Below are 15,060 nucleotides of genomic sequence, written 5' to 3'. Positions count from 1 at the left end.
AAATTACACAATAACTATTATCCCTAATATCTCATATAAGTGACAAATTTTAATATCTCAAAAATCCCAAATTATAGCCCAGATGAATATATGCACTTGACACTCCTTTTTTTTTGTACCTCAGTGTTATTTTAAGATTAAAAAAAATTCGTTGTAGATGGACACAATACCTTAATTTTTATGTGGTGCTGAGGATTGAACCAAATGCCTCACACTTGCTACGCAAGCACTCTACCACTGAGCTACAACCCCAGACCCTCAGGATTACATGATGACTCTCAAGAAATTATTTGTTTTATGTCATACCTCAAAACTTGTTCATTTGTTTCAAAGAGATTATTTTTAGTTCTCTCTCTACCCATTTTAAATTCTCCATATATTTACCAGTTACTTAGTATTTGATCCTCTACTTTATTCTAGAAAAGACACAAGGGGAATATTTGGCATTTTAAATAAACTCCAAAATACAAATGCAAATGATCTGATTATGTTTGGGTCTGTGTTGGTAGCACTTTCTGTAGGCTCTTATTAATGTTCATGATTCTAATTACATAATTGTCAAAGGTGGTATCTTTTTACTACCAGATGATGTATTGCTATAAGTAACTAAACAAGAAAGAGAAGAGATAGGCTGTTGTTTCAGTCAAGACAGTTGGCATTCTCTCTCCAAGGTCTGCCAGATGTGTCTACTCAAAGCCTTAACAATTCTTTCTGAACAGTATAAACATGAGACCCAGCATACCTGGGTAACAACTGGGCCAATTATACACTGATTAAAATAGCACATAATGAGGGCACCCAACCAGGCAGGATGCCCTGAACTGACAGAAGTAACATGTATTCATAGCATGTGTTGAATACAAAACCTTAAAAAAATTTTCTTTTACATTAATACTAACACAGAACACTTTTAAACATTCTTCAAGAATAGGTGCACAAAGAATTACCTCTTTATTTCCGAATTCCCAGCACCTAGGACTGTTTTGAGAAAAGCCGGGAGGCTGAGCACCTCCCCTTCCCAATGATGTCACTTTCTTTGCCAGAGCAGCAAGGTCTAGCTGGAGAAGAGAACCAACAGGGCTCCAGGGGGTGGTTAAAAGTCACCAGGCAGCTGCTGCGCAAAGCAGCAGGGGATGGACGCTGCCCTGGCAGGGTGGGAAGGGAACAGCAACTTTGGTTGGACCCAGGGATCCATGGATTTGACCCCAATGTGCCCTGGTGGTCCTGTGGGATTGTCCTAGGCACTGGATGGTCCAGACCATCCCTGAGGAAGAGTGGTGGAGCCAGGGCTGGGCCTCCAACCCTGGGGTCTAAAGGAAGTAACCTCACCCAGCATGGTAACACAGGGTCATTCCACTGCCTTCCAATCAGATGTACAGAAACCAACACTGACAGAGATGGGTCCTGGGAGAGCCTAGTGAGTTCACAAGGAAAGGTCAAGCCAAGCCAAAGGGTAGCACACAACACTAGGGCAAACCAGCTGCTGGCAAGATGCCTAGGGTTTGCCAGTTCATCTAGTTTTAGTGCAAACTGCTGAGACTCAGTTTTCTTCTGCTGGAGCAGGCTTTCCAACAACTTCCTCTGCACCCCCATTCCCAGCATCCTTTCCAGGACTGGAGTGCTGAGGGCCACTGGGCCACTGGGCCACTGGGCCACTGGGCCCCTGGGCCCCTGGCAAAGCTGACAGGACCATTCTGCACAGCCTCATACTCCACAGGACCCCACCCAGATAGCTGGCAGGGGCCATCTCTTCTTCCCTGACCTCTTGCACGGGGATGTTAACCTCCTTGGAGGCCCCATCTTCCTGCTGCCTACCCAGCACACAATTTCCCACATCTCTGTCTTTGGAGAACTGGTCTTCTAAATTCTCATTTTCTTCTGCTAGTCATTTGTCTCTGACACTGTGTTTACCTTTGGGTTTCCTCAGCTGTGCATGTCTTCTTAGGAGAATTGCCACTGAAACTTTTAATTCCTTCTTGATTTTCTGAAGTAGATACGGTCTCTGAAGTAAGACAGTCGGCTTGGTGGATACGCTCCCTTCCCTGGTAGTCTTGACAATGTGAGTTGGTAGCACACAGGTGAGCTGCCAGCCTTGGGATGCCCGTGAGTTCAGCAGAGTCATGCAGTCAGTCTGAATCTCCATGCCTTCAGGGCCATCCATTGTTTAACAATAGCATCATAGCCCTGTCTGCTTTTGCTAACTTCTGTACAAACAGCTTCAAAGATGAATACTACATCAGTCAAGCTGTGTAAGGAATCATCCGCCATTCCAAGGTGGAAGAGTGAATTCACCAGGACTCCTTTCTGTAAGTGGCCACTCATGTGCTCCAACCAGTTGGCATCCAAACTCCTCGCTATCTGGCCATTCTTGGAGACAGCAGAAAGGAATACTGATGGGACAGTATTGCCAGCACTTCTGATAGCTCTTCAGTTTGTTGAAAGGGCAAAAATCTCCATTTTCCTAGAGAGGAGCCTTGTATGTGTGTCCATCCACTGTTGGGCTCATCCCCTATGGGGAAAATCCTCCACCCTCTCCAGAGGATAAGCTGGGCTCCTTGGTGAAAGGCAGCTCCCCTGTGTGGCCTGGGCTGGGCTCTGGGCTCCCATCCACCCCTGTGGGAGCAACACACACGTCTGCAGCCCCTGGCTTCTCATCCTCAGTGATGCATGGTTTCCACATACCTTTGTCACTGCTCTGGCATCTGTGGCGCCATTGGCAGTGGACGCAAGAGGGCTGCTGCCTGCTGAGTTCACAGGGGAGTGATACTGAGGAATGACACAACAAACTCCAGGCCCCGACTTGCAGCCTCCTGGACCTTCATAATGAACTCTGGGATGATATTTTATCTGTCAGATGGTCTAAGGAGGAACAGCAATCTAATTTGAAGATGTAACCTTCATTGTGAAGATGAGTCTTCTGAGATCTGTCAGTTTTCTTGACCGAGATTGGCCCTAAATATGTGCTGGAGGGGAATCTTTTCCTGCCTGTGAATGGGCTGCCCAAGGGGTGCAGGGTGGCCAGGGAGAACCCCTGCTGGTACAGCTCCAGGAGCTGGGCTGGCAGGTCCCTCAAGGAGGCCAGCCTCACTGCTGAGGACCATGGGAGCTCCACAACATCCAGAGTTGTGAACTACAGGAGGCAGTACTCATAGGCCACATCCACCTTGTTTTCTACCTGAGGCCTCTTCAAAGTTGAATAAATATTCCCAGGCCATTCCTCGTAGCACTTCCCTAACTTGTTCAATCCACAGCCCATTTCAGCAGATTTTGCAACTGGCGGTGGAGAAGGCGCAGGCTGGGTTCCCTGAGACAGTGTGTTGTGTCCTGGGAGGAAAGCGGGTGGGGGGGGAAGAGGGGGGTGGCACTGCCTGCTCACGTATCAGTCCCTCAGGTGATTGGTGTATGTGTCCCTCCCCAAAGCCTAAGGCATACGTGCTCCCGCTCACTAAAGGTGGTAATTTTTAACAACACAGTGCTGCCAATTCATGTCCACCACATGGATTACCAACAGATATAACTTTGCATGTTTGTTAGCCATATACGAGAAATTTTACACTTGGGTACATTAGCACTTTCAATTAATTTCTGCTTAACGACTTCTACCCAAACCTACTGTCTGTGATTAAGGTGAAATACACAACAGTAACTACAATCAGATGAACATAACTTGGAAGGGCAGAGAGGGCAGCAGGAGAAGAAGTAGCAAGCTGATGGGAGCTGGCTGTTCCTGCCAGAGTGAAGATGACAGGTAGAGAAACAGGGAGATAGCAATTAGGAGTCAAATTAGAGAAACAAATCTTAACAGAAACTAAAAAAAAGAAGACAGTACTGGACAGATATGAAATGTCACACTTCAGGTATACTGAAGTGCTTTGTTACAGCTTAGTTAGAAAGAGAATGCCATTTTTGCCTTTTTCCTTGTGATTCTATACATTTATAAAGACCTCATAAATAAGGAGCTATTTTGTTCTTTATCATCATAATTCTAAGCAGGGTAGATGCAAATACACTGAGCTTCAATCACAAAAGTGATACTTTTTTTTTTTTTTTTTTAACTAGGTCCAATGTTATTTTTCCAAATAATATGGTGAATTGTGTCTTACCTCCTTGGAGAAGGGCAGCACTGGTGTCCGGAATGCCAAGCAGTGCTGGGTTTGTTAGGAGATGGTTTCTGTGCAGTTACTGGCAGTTGTACTGATTCTGATAACAGTTCATTCATCAGACTGTATGCTTGTGTGATTCGCCGACTATAGTGGTCAGAGAGCAGCAACCTTTTAGATAAAGAATTAAACACCATTTATTTAAAAAGTCACTTTTAGTTCTTATTTTCAGAGGGAACACAGTACTTTTGTTTTAGTACTTTTCAAATCCTTCTAATCGTCAGATTTCTGAAAACCATTAGGAAGTAGAGTATATTATTAAAGACATTTGTAGTTATGGTCTTGAGGGTATTTCCCAAATACATATCTGGTTGGGAGAGAGAGTACAACAGAAATGAAAGTCATAAAAACTGTATGGTGCCAATAATATTTGAAAGCAAATTTCTAAAAAGGGTGCTGAGTCTAATTATTTTCTTTACAATGATATCTCCCACAATTTTCTGTTTATTGACAAGAAGACAATTATGAAAATAAATTTCTAAGGATTATCTACCAGAAAATGCTCAGGATATAGCTTCCAAGCTTACCTATCTTTCTCATGCTTCATCTTTTGTCTCAGCCTGATTTCCTTTGAAGTCATGTAAAACTGCATAAGAAATATTCAGTTAATTCATTATTGTTCAGCCAAAAAAACCATTAGACATAATTCTACTATTTAGAAAATAGTACAAAATGCGGCAATATTTGATAAAACTTTCTATCCTAAAGCAAAACATAAAAATGTTAAATTAAAACATCATATAATTAAATGGAATGCAAAATGTATTTTACTAGTTATATTTTTTCGACAGAGGACATCCTACAGCTGCATAGGGATATAGACACTTTAACTTCATCTTCAGTCTGGTGATTAATTTCCCCAGTAGCTTGGTTGAAAAAGCAGAAAGAGACACTCATTTAAAATCATTTTAATATTGTCAAATATTTATCAAAAGCCTACTGTAATGAGTTTGCTATAATTTATAAATTTTTCAAAATTATATGTCAGAAGGCAAACTGAGACAAATGTCAAATATATATAATATATATATATATGATTCCAGAACATGAAGAATTATTATTGTAAGACTAGGATGGAGCTCAGTGGGAGAGTGCTTGCTTTAACATGTGCAAGGTCCAAGGTTCGATCCCTAGCATGGAATAAGAATAAGAAGAAGAGGAAAAAGAAGAGAAAAATAAGACAGGTAAGTAAAATACATTCTTTAAATAATAGTTCACCTACTTTTACATCATATGGAGTTTAAATGGGGCAACCTTATCTGGAAAATAAACTTACATCATTTGTTAATAATGCTTTAAAAATGAAGTGTTATCATGTTTTATTTCAAATAGCAAAGTAAGGGATAAACTGTAATCTAACTATAAGCTAAATGTGATTTTCACAGTAATGTGGTTATCAAACACTACTTTTTTTTACTTGGTAGCAGGGATTGAGCCCAATGGCACTTAACCACTGAGCCTCATCCCCAGCCCTTTTTAATATTTTATTTAGAGACAGCGTCTCACTGAGTTGCTTAGGGTTGCGCTAAATTGCTTTGAACTTGTGGTTCTCCTGTTTCAGCCTCCCAAGCTTCTGGGATCAAACACTACTTTGTTTTACCTTCTTAAGAAAAACTATTCCTGACCTGAACATGGGGATGCCCGTATTTCAGGGCTCAGTAAATAAATGCTAACAGTTTAAAGGCATTTAAAACACACACACACACAGATGACTGCTCTGCTGGTACATGATTAGATCATAATTTTAATCTTTGCAGAAAACAAGTTTAAAAATGGCTTTAACACACATATATCCATTATTTAACTGCTACTCACTCCAATGAAAAAGATACACAATCACTCAACCTCCTCATTTGTTTAAAATATTAAAGTCATAATTAGGGGGGAGGGTGGATGATGGGAAAGGCAGCGGAGCACAACAGACACTAGTATGGCAATTTGTAAATCAATGGATGTGTAACTGATGTGAATCTGCAATCTGTGTATGGGGTGAAGGTGGGAGTTCATAACCCACTAGAATCAAAGTGTGGAATATGATATGTCAAGAAATTTGTAATGTTTTGAACAACCCACAATAAAAAATTAAAAAAAAAAAAAAAAAAAAAAAAAAAATAAAGTCATAATTAACTTGAGGGAAAAAGAATACTTAATATAGATCAACAGAATATAGTTTGCACAATATCGTGCTATACTTTGCTAATGTAATTTCTCAACTTTTCCTGGAATAAGTAAAATGTTGACTTTTTATCCGCCCAATAAAAAAAAGAATCTAAATTATGCTAATTTTTTTTGAATATTTGCCAGAAAGAAATATAGACGTTGTATAATAATTCCATTACCCTTGATACTGCAGACTTACTGGATTGCTTCTGGCACAGAAGGGATCATGTTCTTGCCCTCTCTTTTCTGCCAGCTGATTTAAGTACTCTGCCATTCTTTCTTTTCGTTTTCTTTTCATCCAGGCTCGAATCTCTCTTCTCTGCTTCTCAGTTCTTTGTGGACATCTGCCAGAAGAATGCTGAATCCTGTGAAATTTAATGAGCAAGGCATCATTGGCTTTTAAATTTGTTGTGTAGGTAAGAACTACCACAACTTAATAGTAGTATTCGCTTGAAAAGACATTGCCCTGTCTTGAAAGTAATGTACACTTATGGTCTCTAATCAACTTGTTCCAGTCTCATTCCCACAACTCCAGAGAAAATGGTCTCAGAAAGTTCACCAACTATTCTCTGTAACACTTGCTTTAAATGTTATATTTAAACAGCTTTTCCCTCTTTAAACTGTCTTACCTGGGTCTTTTCTTACTCAAAACACTACATAGCCTCCTTTCATCTCTGCTCACCACTTCAATATTGATGCCTTAAAGGTTCTGTTTTGGACTTCCTTATCTACCATTCAGTTCCTGGACCATCTCAACCACTTCTTTTTTTTTTGTACTTTCTAATTTTTTTTCATTTGTTCTTTTTAGTTATACATGGCAGTAGAATGAACTCTGGCAAATCAACCACTTCTAAAACCTACACACACAGGTAAGTTCCAAGCTGCTGCTTTTCTGGATCTAATCCCATCTTCAGGTCCACGCCACACGTCTCACAATCTGGCTGAGTTAATGACTAAGTATGGCAGGAATGTACTGGCTGGTTCATTTCTGAAATATGGGTGACTCCATGGGTGACATGGCTTGAGGCCCTAACACTGATCTAGCTGAAATATTCTTAAAATGGTGCTGGCATTCTGAAACCCTATCTCCCTAATTCTCTTTCCTTCCATCTTTCCTCACAAACATCTCCCAAAACAAATCTCTTATACATCAATCCCATCTTGGCTTCTACTTCTTGGAGGATCTGAACTAACATAAGTTGTACTTTGGGTGGTCTGAGAAAACAGGGGATAGATGGTAGTGTGTGAAAAAGACACCATACTAGATGGAAGCTGGGTCACAGATACAGACAATGTGGTTTATTCTGAACACTTGCTTAACGAGTTTGGCTCTTGGGATGTGCCAGGAAGGATTCCCAATAAAATCCTAGGCACTGAGTCTAATCAATTGCTAGTAGACAACATCTCACATGTGTTGTCACAACCTGTTGCTTGAGGAATTATGTTATGTCCTTTGTGACTCCACTGGGAGAGGATTATGGGAAGCCTGTGCCTGGTTTCCCCTGGAATTTACCTAATGTGCCTTTTCCCTTTGCTGACTTTCCTTTCAACCTTCTTGTTGAAAATTCATATTTTATATTTCATATTTATGGCCACAAATATGACTAAACACTGTGAGCTCTCCTAACAAAATGCTGACCCTAAGGGTGATCTTGGGAACCCTCAACTTCAGAGCAGATCTGCATCTGCACTGCAGTCTGACAGCTGGTCCCCACATTTCATGGCTCCCTTTTCTTTTCCTTCACAGGCATTTTCCAAACAAAGCTCTTCCTTATCTAAATCCCACCTTGGCATCCGTCAGAGGACTTACAGTTAATATTAGCGAATGAATGTTATCCTGGAACTTTACATCTAAAACTACATTTTCCAATTTGCTAAAGAAATTATCATTAGTCATGTAAGAAAACCTATCATCCTTACCTCCTGACAGCCTCCAGTGTTTATTTACCCTGTGACTTACACTCTCCATTTTGATTCAACTCATCTCTGGACTCTGGAAGTAAGTCATCCATCTGGCTCCCAGGTCTAGCTGATGATAACCTGCTGCTGAGCTCTGCTGCCAATAGTCAAGCCAGCTTAGTGCTTCTGTCCCCACACAAGGTACTCCCACACCCTTCCAAGGAACAAACTCTAGCTACATCTGAGTCCTTGCCCTTTGTTGACCATCATATCTTTGCATATTGTCTGTCTGTAATATCCTGTCTTACAGTTACCAGTCATTAGCAGAATACAATTTCTATTAATCCTGAGATACGAATCAAATTCCGAAATTGTGACTCTGCTTTTTGACTGACCTTTTTTCCCTGAGCTCCCATAGCACACTGACAGAACTTGATCCTACATTTACATCCTTTCAAGAGTAGAAACCAAATATTATTTTTATATAATTTTAGAAAAAAAAAGAACTATTAGAGTTAACTAAATTCATTAGTTTAGGAAGTTAGGGTCTAACATGGTCTTGATATAAGGTAATAATATAGTAGATAAATTATATAAACAAAAATAATCTTTTTTTCTAAATAATTTTAAGTTATAGATGGATAGAATACCTTTATTTATTTGTCTTTATGTGGTGCTGAGAATGGAACCCAGGGCCTCACACATGCTAGGTGAGCACTCTACCACTGAGCCACAACCCCAGCCCTTCTTTCTTATTTTTTTTTTATTTATTGTACTGTATTCTTTTAATAGTCTTGTAAGTTTGATGATAACACACTGTACTTTCACTGAAGTAATAAGTGGAATTATATCTAAAACAGATAAGGTTGACTGTTTTCTATGAAGCAACTAAGGGGTATAAAGGAAAATAAAGGTGAGCGAGCCTTTATTCCATCCAGGAAGAGTTGCATGGAAAAGTATTTTAACCTAATGTTCTGTAGAAAGGCTACTGCAAAAGTAACCTAAGGGTTAGTATTCTGGATAAAATGCCATGAAGTAAACCATTAATTACTTTTAATAAGAAACAGCATTCATTCTATGTTGTACTTACAGTGATTAGACCTGAGAAAAACTCTCCAGATATAGATGTGCTCTGTTAGTTAAGTACAAAGTACACTTTGGGGAACATGGAGGAATGGCATACATCACAAAAATTATTTAGGTAGAAAAACTCCTAAACTTCAAATTTGTTTAATAAAAATTACATTGAAATGTGGCAAACCATTTACATTCCTAAATCAGAAACATTTTGAATGGGTTAAAAAGTAATTCTTTAGCGGCTAAATGCCAGCTTAGCATGCCAGAACCCAGTGGTCCATTCGTAGCATCAAAATAACCACAAAAAGGACTCTTAGTGAGTCCAGATTACCTGGAGATACTCCTTGCTTGTTGTTCTGTTAAACCAAGCTCTTTACTGGAAACTCCACCTCTAGTTATAAGATCATTGATAATGTCTGCAATGTCAGTCAATCCAGCCATCTGAAGTGGATCTACTGAAATACTTCAATTGCAAATGAAATTTGACAAACAGAAACATTTAAGCATTTACAAATTAATTACATTAGGAAAAAGCAAATATAAAAAACTATACCATTCAAGAGCATAAATAGACACAAAATGATATGTGTACTTTTCCTTTTATTTCTATAATTCTGGTGTCTCCCACAAACACCAACTCATCAACAACTGATGACTTTGTAGGTACTCTTAAAAAAAAACTTTAGGCCCAGGAGAAAACCTCTATGGGTCTTGTCTGTTCAAATTTAATACATACTGAGTAAAAGAAAATGTAGCAAATGTAGCCTATTGTATTGTAATTACCTGTGTTGAAAAAGCAAGGGATGTAACAACATTTCTCAGTTTCTCAGAACATTCCATTCCCAATAGAAATTTATTATATTTCATTAAACTTCAAAAAGATGTATAATATATAAGTTCACATTCAAAGGACAACAAAATTTCCAGGACACATATTCATACTCAAATTTTAAGTAAAATAATGAACTACTTCTTAAAATATTTACCTTTCAAATAATTCATCACTGTTATTCACACCTAAAAAAAAGGAAACATTAATAAAAGTTACACATATTGGAAAATATCTAATTTAAACCCAGAAGATATTTACTTGGAAGAATAGGATCCAAAGAATGATTTTTAAGCCTTGCCCAATATAAACTAAGTATCTCTAATGCAAAACATTTAATCTATTTAACCTTCTACATGTTTAATCTGAAATATAATTAAGTTAATATAGGGAAAATGTTCTGACATCTCATCTCAAAAAAGTTTCCTTGTTAAGATTTTATTAGAGCTCTTCGCAATGGCACACACCTGTAATCCCAGTGGCTCAAGAGGCTGAGGCAAGATCGAGAGTTCAAAGCCAGCCTAGGAAATTTGCCAAGGCCCTAAACTACTCAGTGAGACCCTGTCTCTAAATAAAATATAAAAAAGGGATAGGGATGTGGCTTTGTGGTTAAGTGCCTCTGGGTTCAATCCCTGGTTACCTGCCCCCTCCCACCCCCACATGCCCCAAAGGATTTTATTAGACTAAGAGTAACTAAACTTCTCCTCAAACTTAGGCATCCACATGGGTTTTTTTGTTTGTGTGTTTGTTGTTTTTTTTATGTGTGTATGGTGGGGTACTAGGGCCTGAACCCAAGGGTACTCTACCACTGAGCTTTATTTCCAGCCCTTTTTTATTTTAGAGACATGGTCTTCCTAAATTGTCCAGGCTGGTCTTGAACTTGTAATCTTCCTGCCTTAGCCTCCTCAGTCATGTTTGTTTGTTTTGGGGGTAGCTGTAGATGGACAGATGCCTTTATTTATTTTTATGCGGTGCTAAGGAATGAACCCAGTGCCTCACACACGCTAGGCAAGCACCCTGCCACTGAGTTACAGCCCCAGCCCATGAATCGTAATTTTAATATGAAAGAATTTTGCTTTCTTGAGCACATATTGTTCTATTTATTAATCTCCAATTCTTTTATCTTTGTTTTCAGGGTCTGGGCACTTGTGAGTTCTTAATAGTAATTCATTAAATTTAGCTAAGAGGGAAATACTTCCTATAAATGTAAAAGAAAAAAGTTCCATTAAAGAAACATTTCCCCCCGCTGTACTGGGGACTGAACCCAAGGGCACTCTACCACTGAGCCTCATCCCCTTCCTTTTTTATTTTTTCCTTTGACACAGGGTCTCACTGAGGTTGACCTCAAACCTTGCGATCTCTTGCCTTGGCCTCCGGAGTCACTGGGATTACAGACAGGCATCATCACACCTAGCCAAGAGATACTTTCTATCGGTGTTTGAGTGGCCTCTGCAGATCTACTCATGACGAGAGCTTGAAGGATTCCCTCCACCAACTGGCTGGATGAGAAAAGTGAGATCTTAGTCAAGATGGTAACCTCTCAGGTTAAAGGCTGAAGTTTTAGTTAACAAACATAGGTAACAAGTTGCTCTTCCTTCCGTTAGTAACCAGTGACCACAGGCTCTCAGCCACAGCAGCTACAAACTTGACAAACCTTGCCAAGCGGGGAAAGTTTAGTTCTTTGTAATCATTGCTGCAAAAAAAATTGCATTGCTGAAAAAGAGAATGCCCTTTTGCAGGACTCCAAAGCACTTTGATAATGAGCACAACTTAACTGAACAGCCTCATGTTTAAAGATTAATTGTCTCACATCACAGAACTGAGGGCTGCTGATCCCTGACAAAGATCATCCTCAAATGAGTTAAGAAAAATCAGTTATTGTGAAAGAAAAAAAGTATACAAGGGCAAAAAAGTATTATATTCAAATGAATACCTTTAAAAGTAACTACATATGGGTATTCTATCCTTACTTCATTTTCAAACCATTTTTGGAATTATTCCTTTGGGACTGTCTTCAATCCCAAAGTGATTGATTGATTTTACTGGTGATTTACTAAACAAAATCAGCTTTATTCCTTGGTAATTGTAATTCTTTATTTTTGATTCCAAATGGAGATACTCAGACTGATAACTTACTTCACTTACCACAAAGTGCCTCTAAATATCTAATGGCTGTTACCAAAAATATTTGCTAGTAAAAATACTCAGAAGAACGTGCTAAGAAATGGAAGTTAGCTAGCTGCAAAAGAGGAAATCTATACTATTTTTTGATCAATAATGCCAGATGACAACTTTGGAGGAAATACCCATTAGGACATCTAAATTCTTTACTTTATTAAAAAATAATAATATGATTTCTTCCTAAGTTTATAACCATACATTTAATAATAGAGAAAAATATTTAATTTTTCCATCTTTATGTGGGTTGTATGGTAAATACTACGTCTTATTATTTATAGGACAAAATGTATTTTTTTGTTCTAAAAAAATAACACTTTTAATTTAATTACAACCTCCAAATGAAATGGAGCAAAAAGTGGCACTAAATCTTTCTAAGCCTCAATATCCTAAACTATAAAATGGGGAGAATATAAAATCTACTTCATAGGCTTAACTCAGCATCCAAGCATACAAAACAGCAGTGTCTGGCACATGATAAGAGGCCCCAGAAATGACAAACACTATTTTGTCTCAGTTAAAACTCAAGTTCTGACAACTGGCAGTTTGAATTTCTCGACTTTTGTAAGAACAACAGTGATTCCAGTTGTTATATATTTAGCATGAATACATTCACAGAAGTATAATACACAGTTGAAGCATATCTTATGAAGTTCTTCATGTGAGTAGCACAAATTTTAACTTCCTTCTCCCGAAAATAAATATTACAAAATGACTTCACAAATCCTTCATGACTATATTCCCAGTATACAGTTCAGAAACATAATAGAAAATAAAAGTGTGTACAAATGAAAAAAGTGAAGAACATTACCAGGTGAAGGAGTATTCTGGTCACTGGAAAGACTGACAGCTGAATCAGCAGAAAGGAACACACAAGTTTTCGGACTAGAATGATTTTCCATTACCGAAAATGCAGCTTCTGAAGTCTCATCTTTGTCACTTCTATCTTCTTCATCCATATGAGTCAGGAAATTCACTAGTCCAGAATATGTGTTACAATTAAAATGGTAGGAGGGAAAAAACACATGGAAAAAGTATAACAATAACACTTCCAAAGGACAACACAAATATACTGGACATTTGCAATGTATTATTCAGATCACTTTCTACTGTATAATAATGAACTAATTTAATATGAAATCTAAAATGAGAATTTTCTCATATGAAGAATAATTACATTTAAGAAAGCATAGAAACCACAATAAAGGAAAAGATAGATTAAAAAAAGAAATAGAAATTATAGATATTAAAAATGAAGCGACAAGAATTAAAATCATAATGAATAGGTGAAAAAGCAATGATGACACAGCAGAGGAGAGAATTAGCAAACTAGAGGAAATCACCATGAGATGAAGAGGCAGAAATCATGAGAGTGCTTTAAAAAATAGGAAGAGAATGAGAAGGTCCAACATACCTCTATCTGTTTATTAGTGTATTATAATTATGCATAATAGTGGGATTCACTTTGTCATAATCATACATGTACATAACATAATTTGGTCAATCTTTTAACCTAATCCCTCCTCTTTCCCTCCCCACTTCCTGCCTGCTCTACTTTACTGATCTCCTTTCTACTATTATTTTGATTAGTATATTATAATATATATATAAGTGGGATTTACTGCAGCACATTAGTACATGGACATATCATAATTTGATAGATTACATTCCCCAGTATTCCCTCAAGCCCTCCCCTTCTCTCTCCCTCTCAACTGCCTTTCTATTCTCTGTTGGTCTCCATTGTTCTAATAGTGTTTTTAGAAGACAGAGTAAAATAATGGAGTGGAAGCAATACCCCAAAGATAATGGATGAAAATTGAAGATAAATAAAATGAAATACACATCTAGACATGCTGTATCAAAAAAGCAAAATAAACAGAAATTTTTAAAGCGATCAGAGATAAATGAACAGCAGTTAGACTGACAGCACATAGGTAGTGTAAATTCAGCCATTAGGAATGTCAGTATATAATGGGATAATACCAAAAGGACTTAAAATAAGCATATTACAGTGCCAGCTCAATTCACAACAGCTAAACTATGGAAGCAACCTAGATGCCCTTCTAGGGCATCTCATATGAAGAATAATTACATTTAAGAAAGCATAGAAACATAGAATATGTACATCATCTACAGATGAATGGATTAAAAAACTGTGATACACACACATGGAATACTCCTCAGCCTTAAAGAAGAATGAAATTATGGCATTTGTCGGTAAATGGATGGAGCTGGAGAATATCATCCTAAGCGAAATAAGCCAGTCTCCAAAAAATAGAAACCAAATATCTCTGATATATGGATGCTAATTTTTCCAGAGCCATCCATGGGTTATGTGTGGACTACACCAGCATTGTAGCCTCTCATAGGAACACCTGGTATTTAGGAACTTCCCCTGGCAATCCCACAGGATAAGATTGCCCAAATATATGTGAATTTCTATTCAGCTCTGCCTGGTCCCACACAGCACCAGAGATGGGGTGACCTGCTGCAGCCACACAGCCTCTCAGAGATGGGTGTGACCTGCCAAGATGCCAATCAACCTGCTGACTATAAGACATCAGGAAGCAAGACTCCACCCCCGAAACCTTATCCATGCCTTTGATGTACCCCCTTAAATAAACCACGGGAGCCATTTTCTAATTGTCCAGCTCCAGCTCCTGTATGGGCTGGATCTATCAGGTGCTCTGCTTCAAAACTCTCTTTGACTCTGTGTCTTTTGTTCTTCACTGATTCTGACTTATTTTCTCCAGTGGC

At 38.4% G+C, this 15,060-nt stretch overlaps 1 protein-coding gene and 1 pseudogene across 19 annotated transcripts in view; both read right to left on the bottom strand.

The window, feature by feature from the left end:
* Positions 1-15,060, bottom strand: part of Cplane1 (ciliogenesis and planar polarity effector complex subunit 1) — a 136,127-nt gene that overhangs the window by 20,186 nt on the left and 100,881 nt on the right. For all 19 annotated transcript variants that reach the window (XR_009224697.1, XM_046422244.2, XM_046422247.2 and 16 more), the window contains 6 exons: positions 13,115-13,279; positions 10,283-10,313; positions 9,628-9,759; positions 6,520-6,685; positions 4,688-4,746; positions 4,104-4,271 (listed from right to left, as the gene is read on the bottom strand). Coding sequence is in view for 18 of the 19 variants with exons in the window: in XM_046422244.2 (XP_046278200.1) it covers positions 4,104-4,271; positions 4,688-4,746; positions 6,520-6,685; positions 9,628-9,759; positions 10,283-10,313; positions 13,115-13,279 (721 nt within the window). In the remaining variant the exon portion in view is untranslated. The remainder of the gene's footprint in view (positions 1-4,103; positions 4,272-4,687; positions 4,747-6,519; positions 6,686-9,627; positions 9,760-10,282; positions 10,314-13,114; positions 13,280-15,060) is intronic.
* On the bottom strand, positions 18-4,096 carry LOC131423314 (raftlin-like; annotated as a pseudogene).

This window comes from Marmota monax, unplaced genomic scaffold (genome assembly GCF_021218885.2).
Source record: "Marmota monax isolate L192 unplaced genomic scaffold, Marmota_monax_Labrador192_F-V1.1 WCK01_AAM20220418_F8-fsc00077, whole genome shotgun sequence".
Classification (NCBI taxonomy): Eukaryota; Metazoa; Chordata; class Mammalia; order Rodentia; family Sciuridae; genus Marmota; species Marmota monax.
This window is presented reverse-complemented; position numbering and strand designations above follow the sequence as displayed.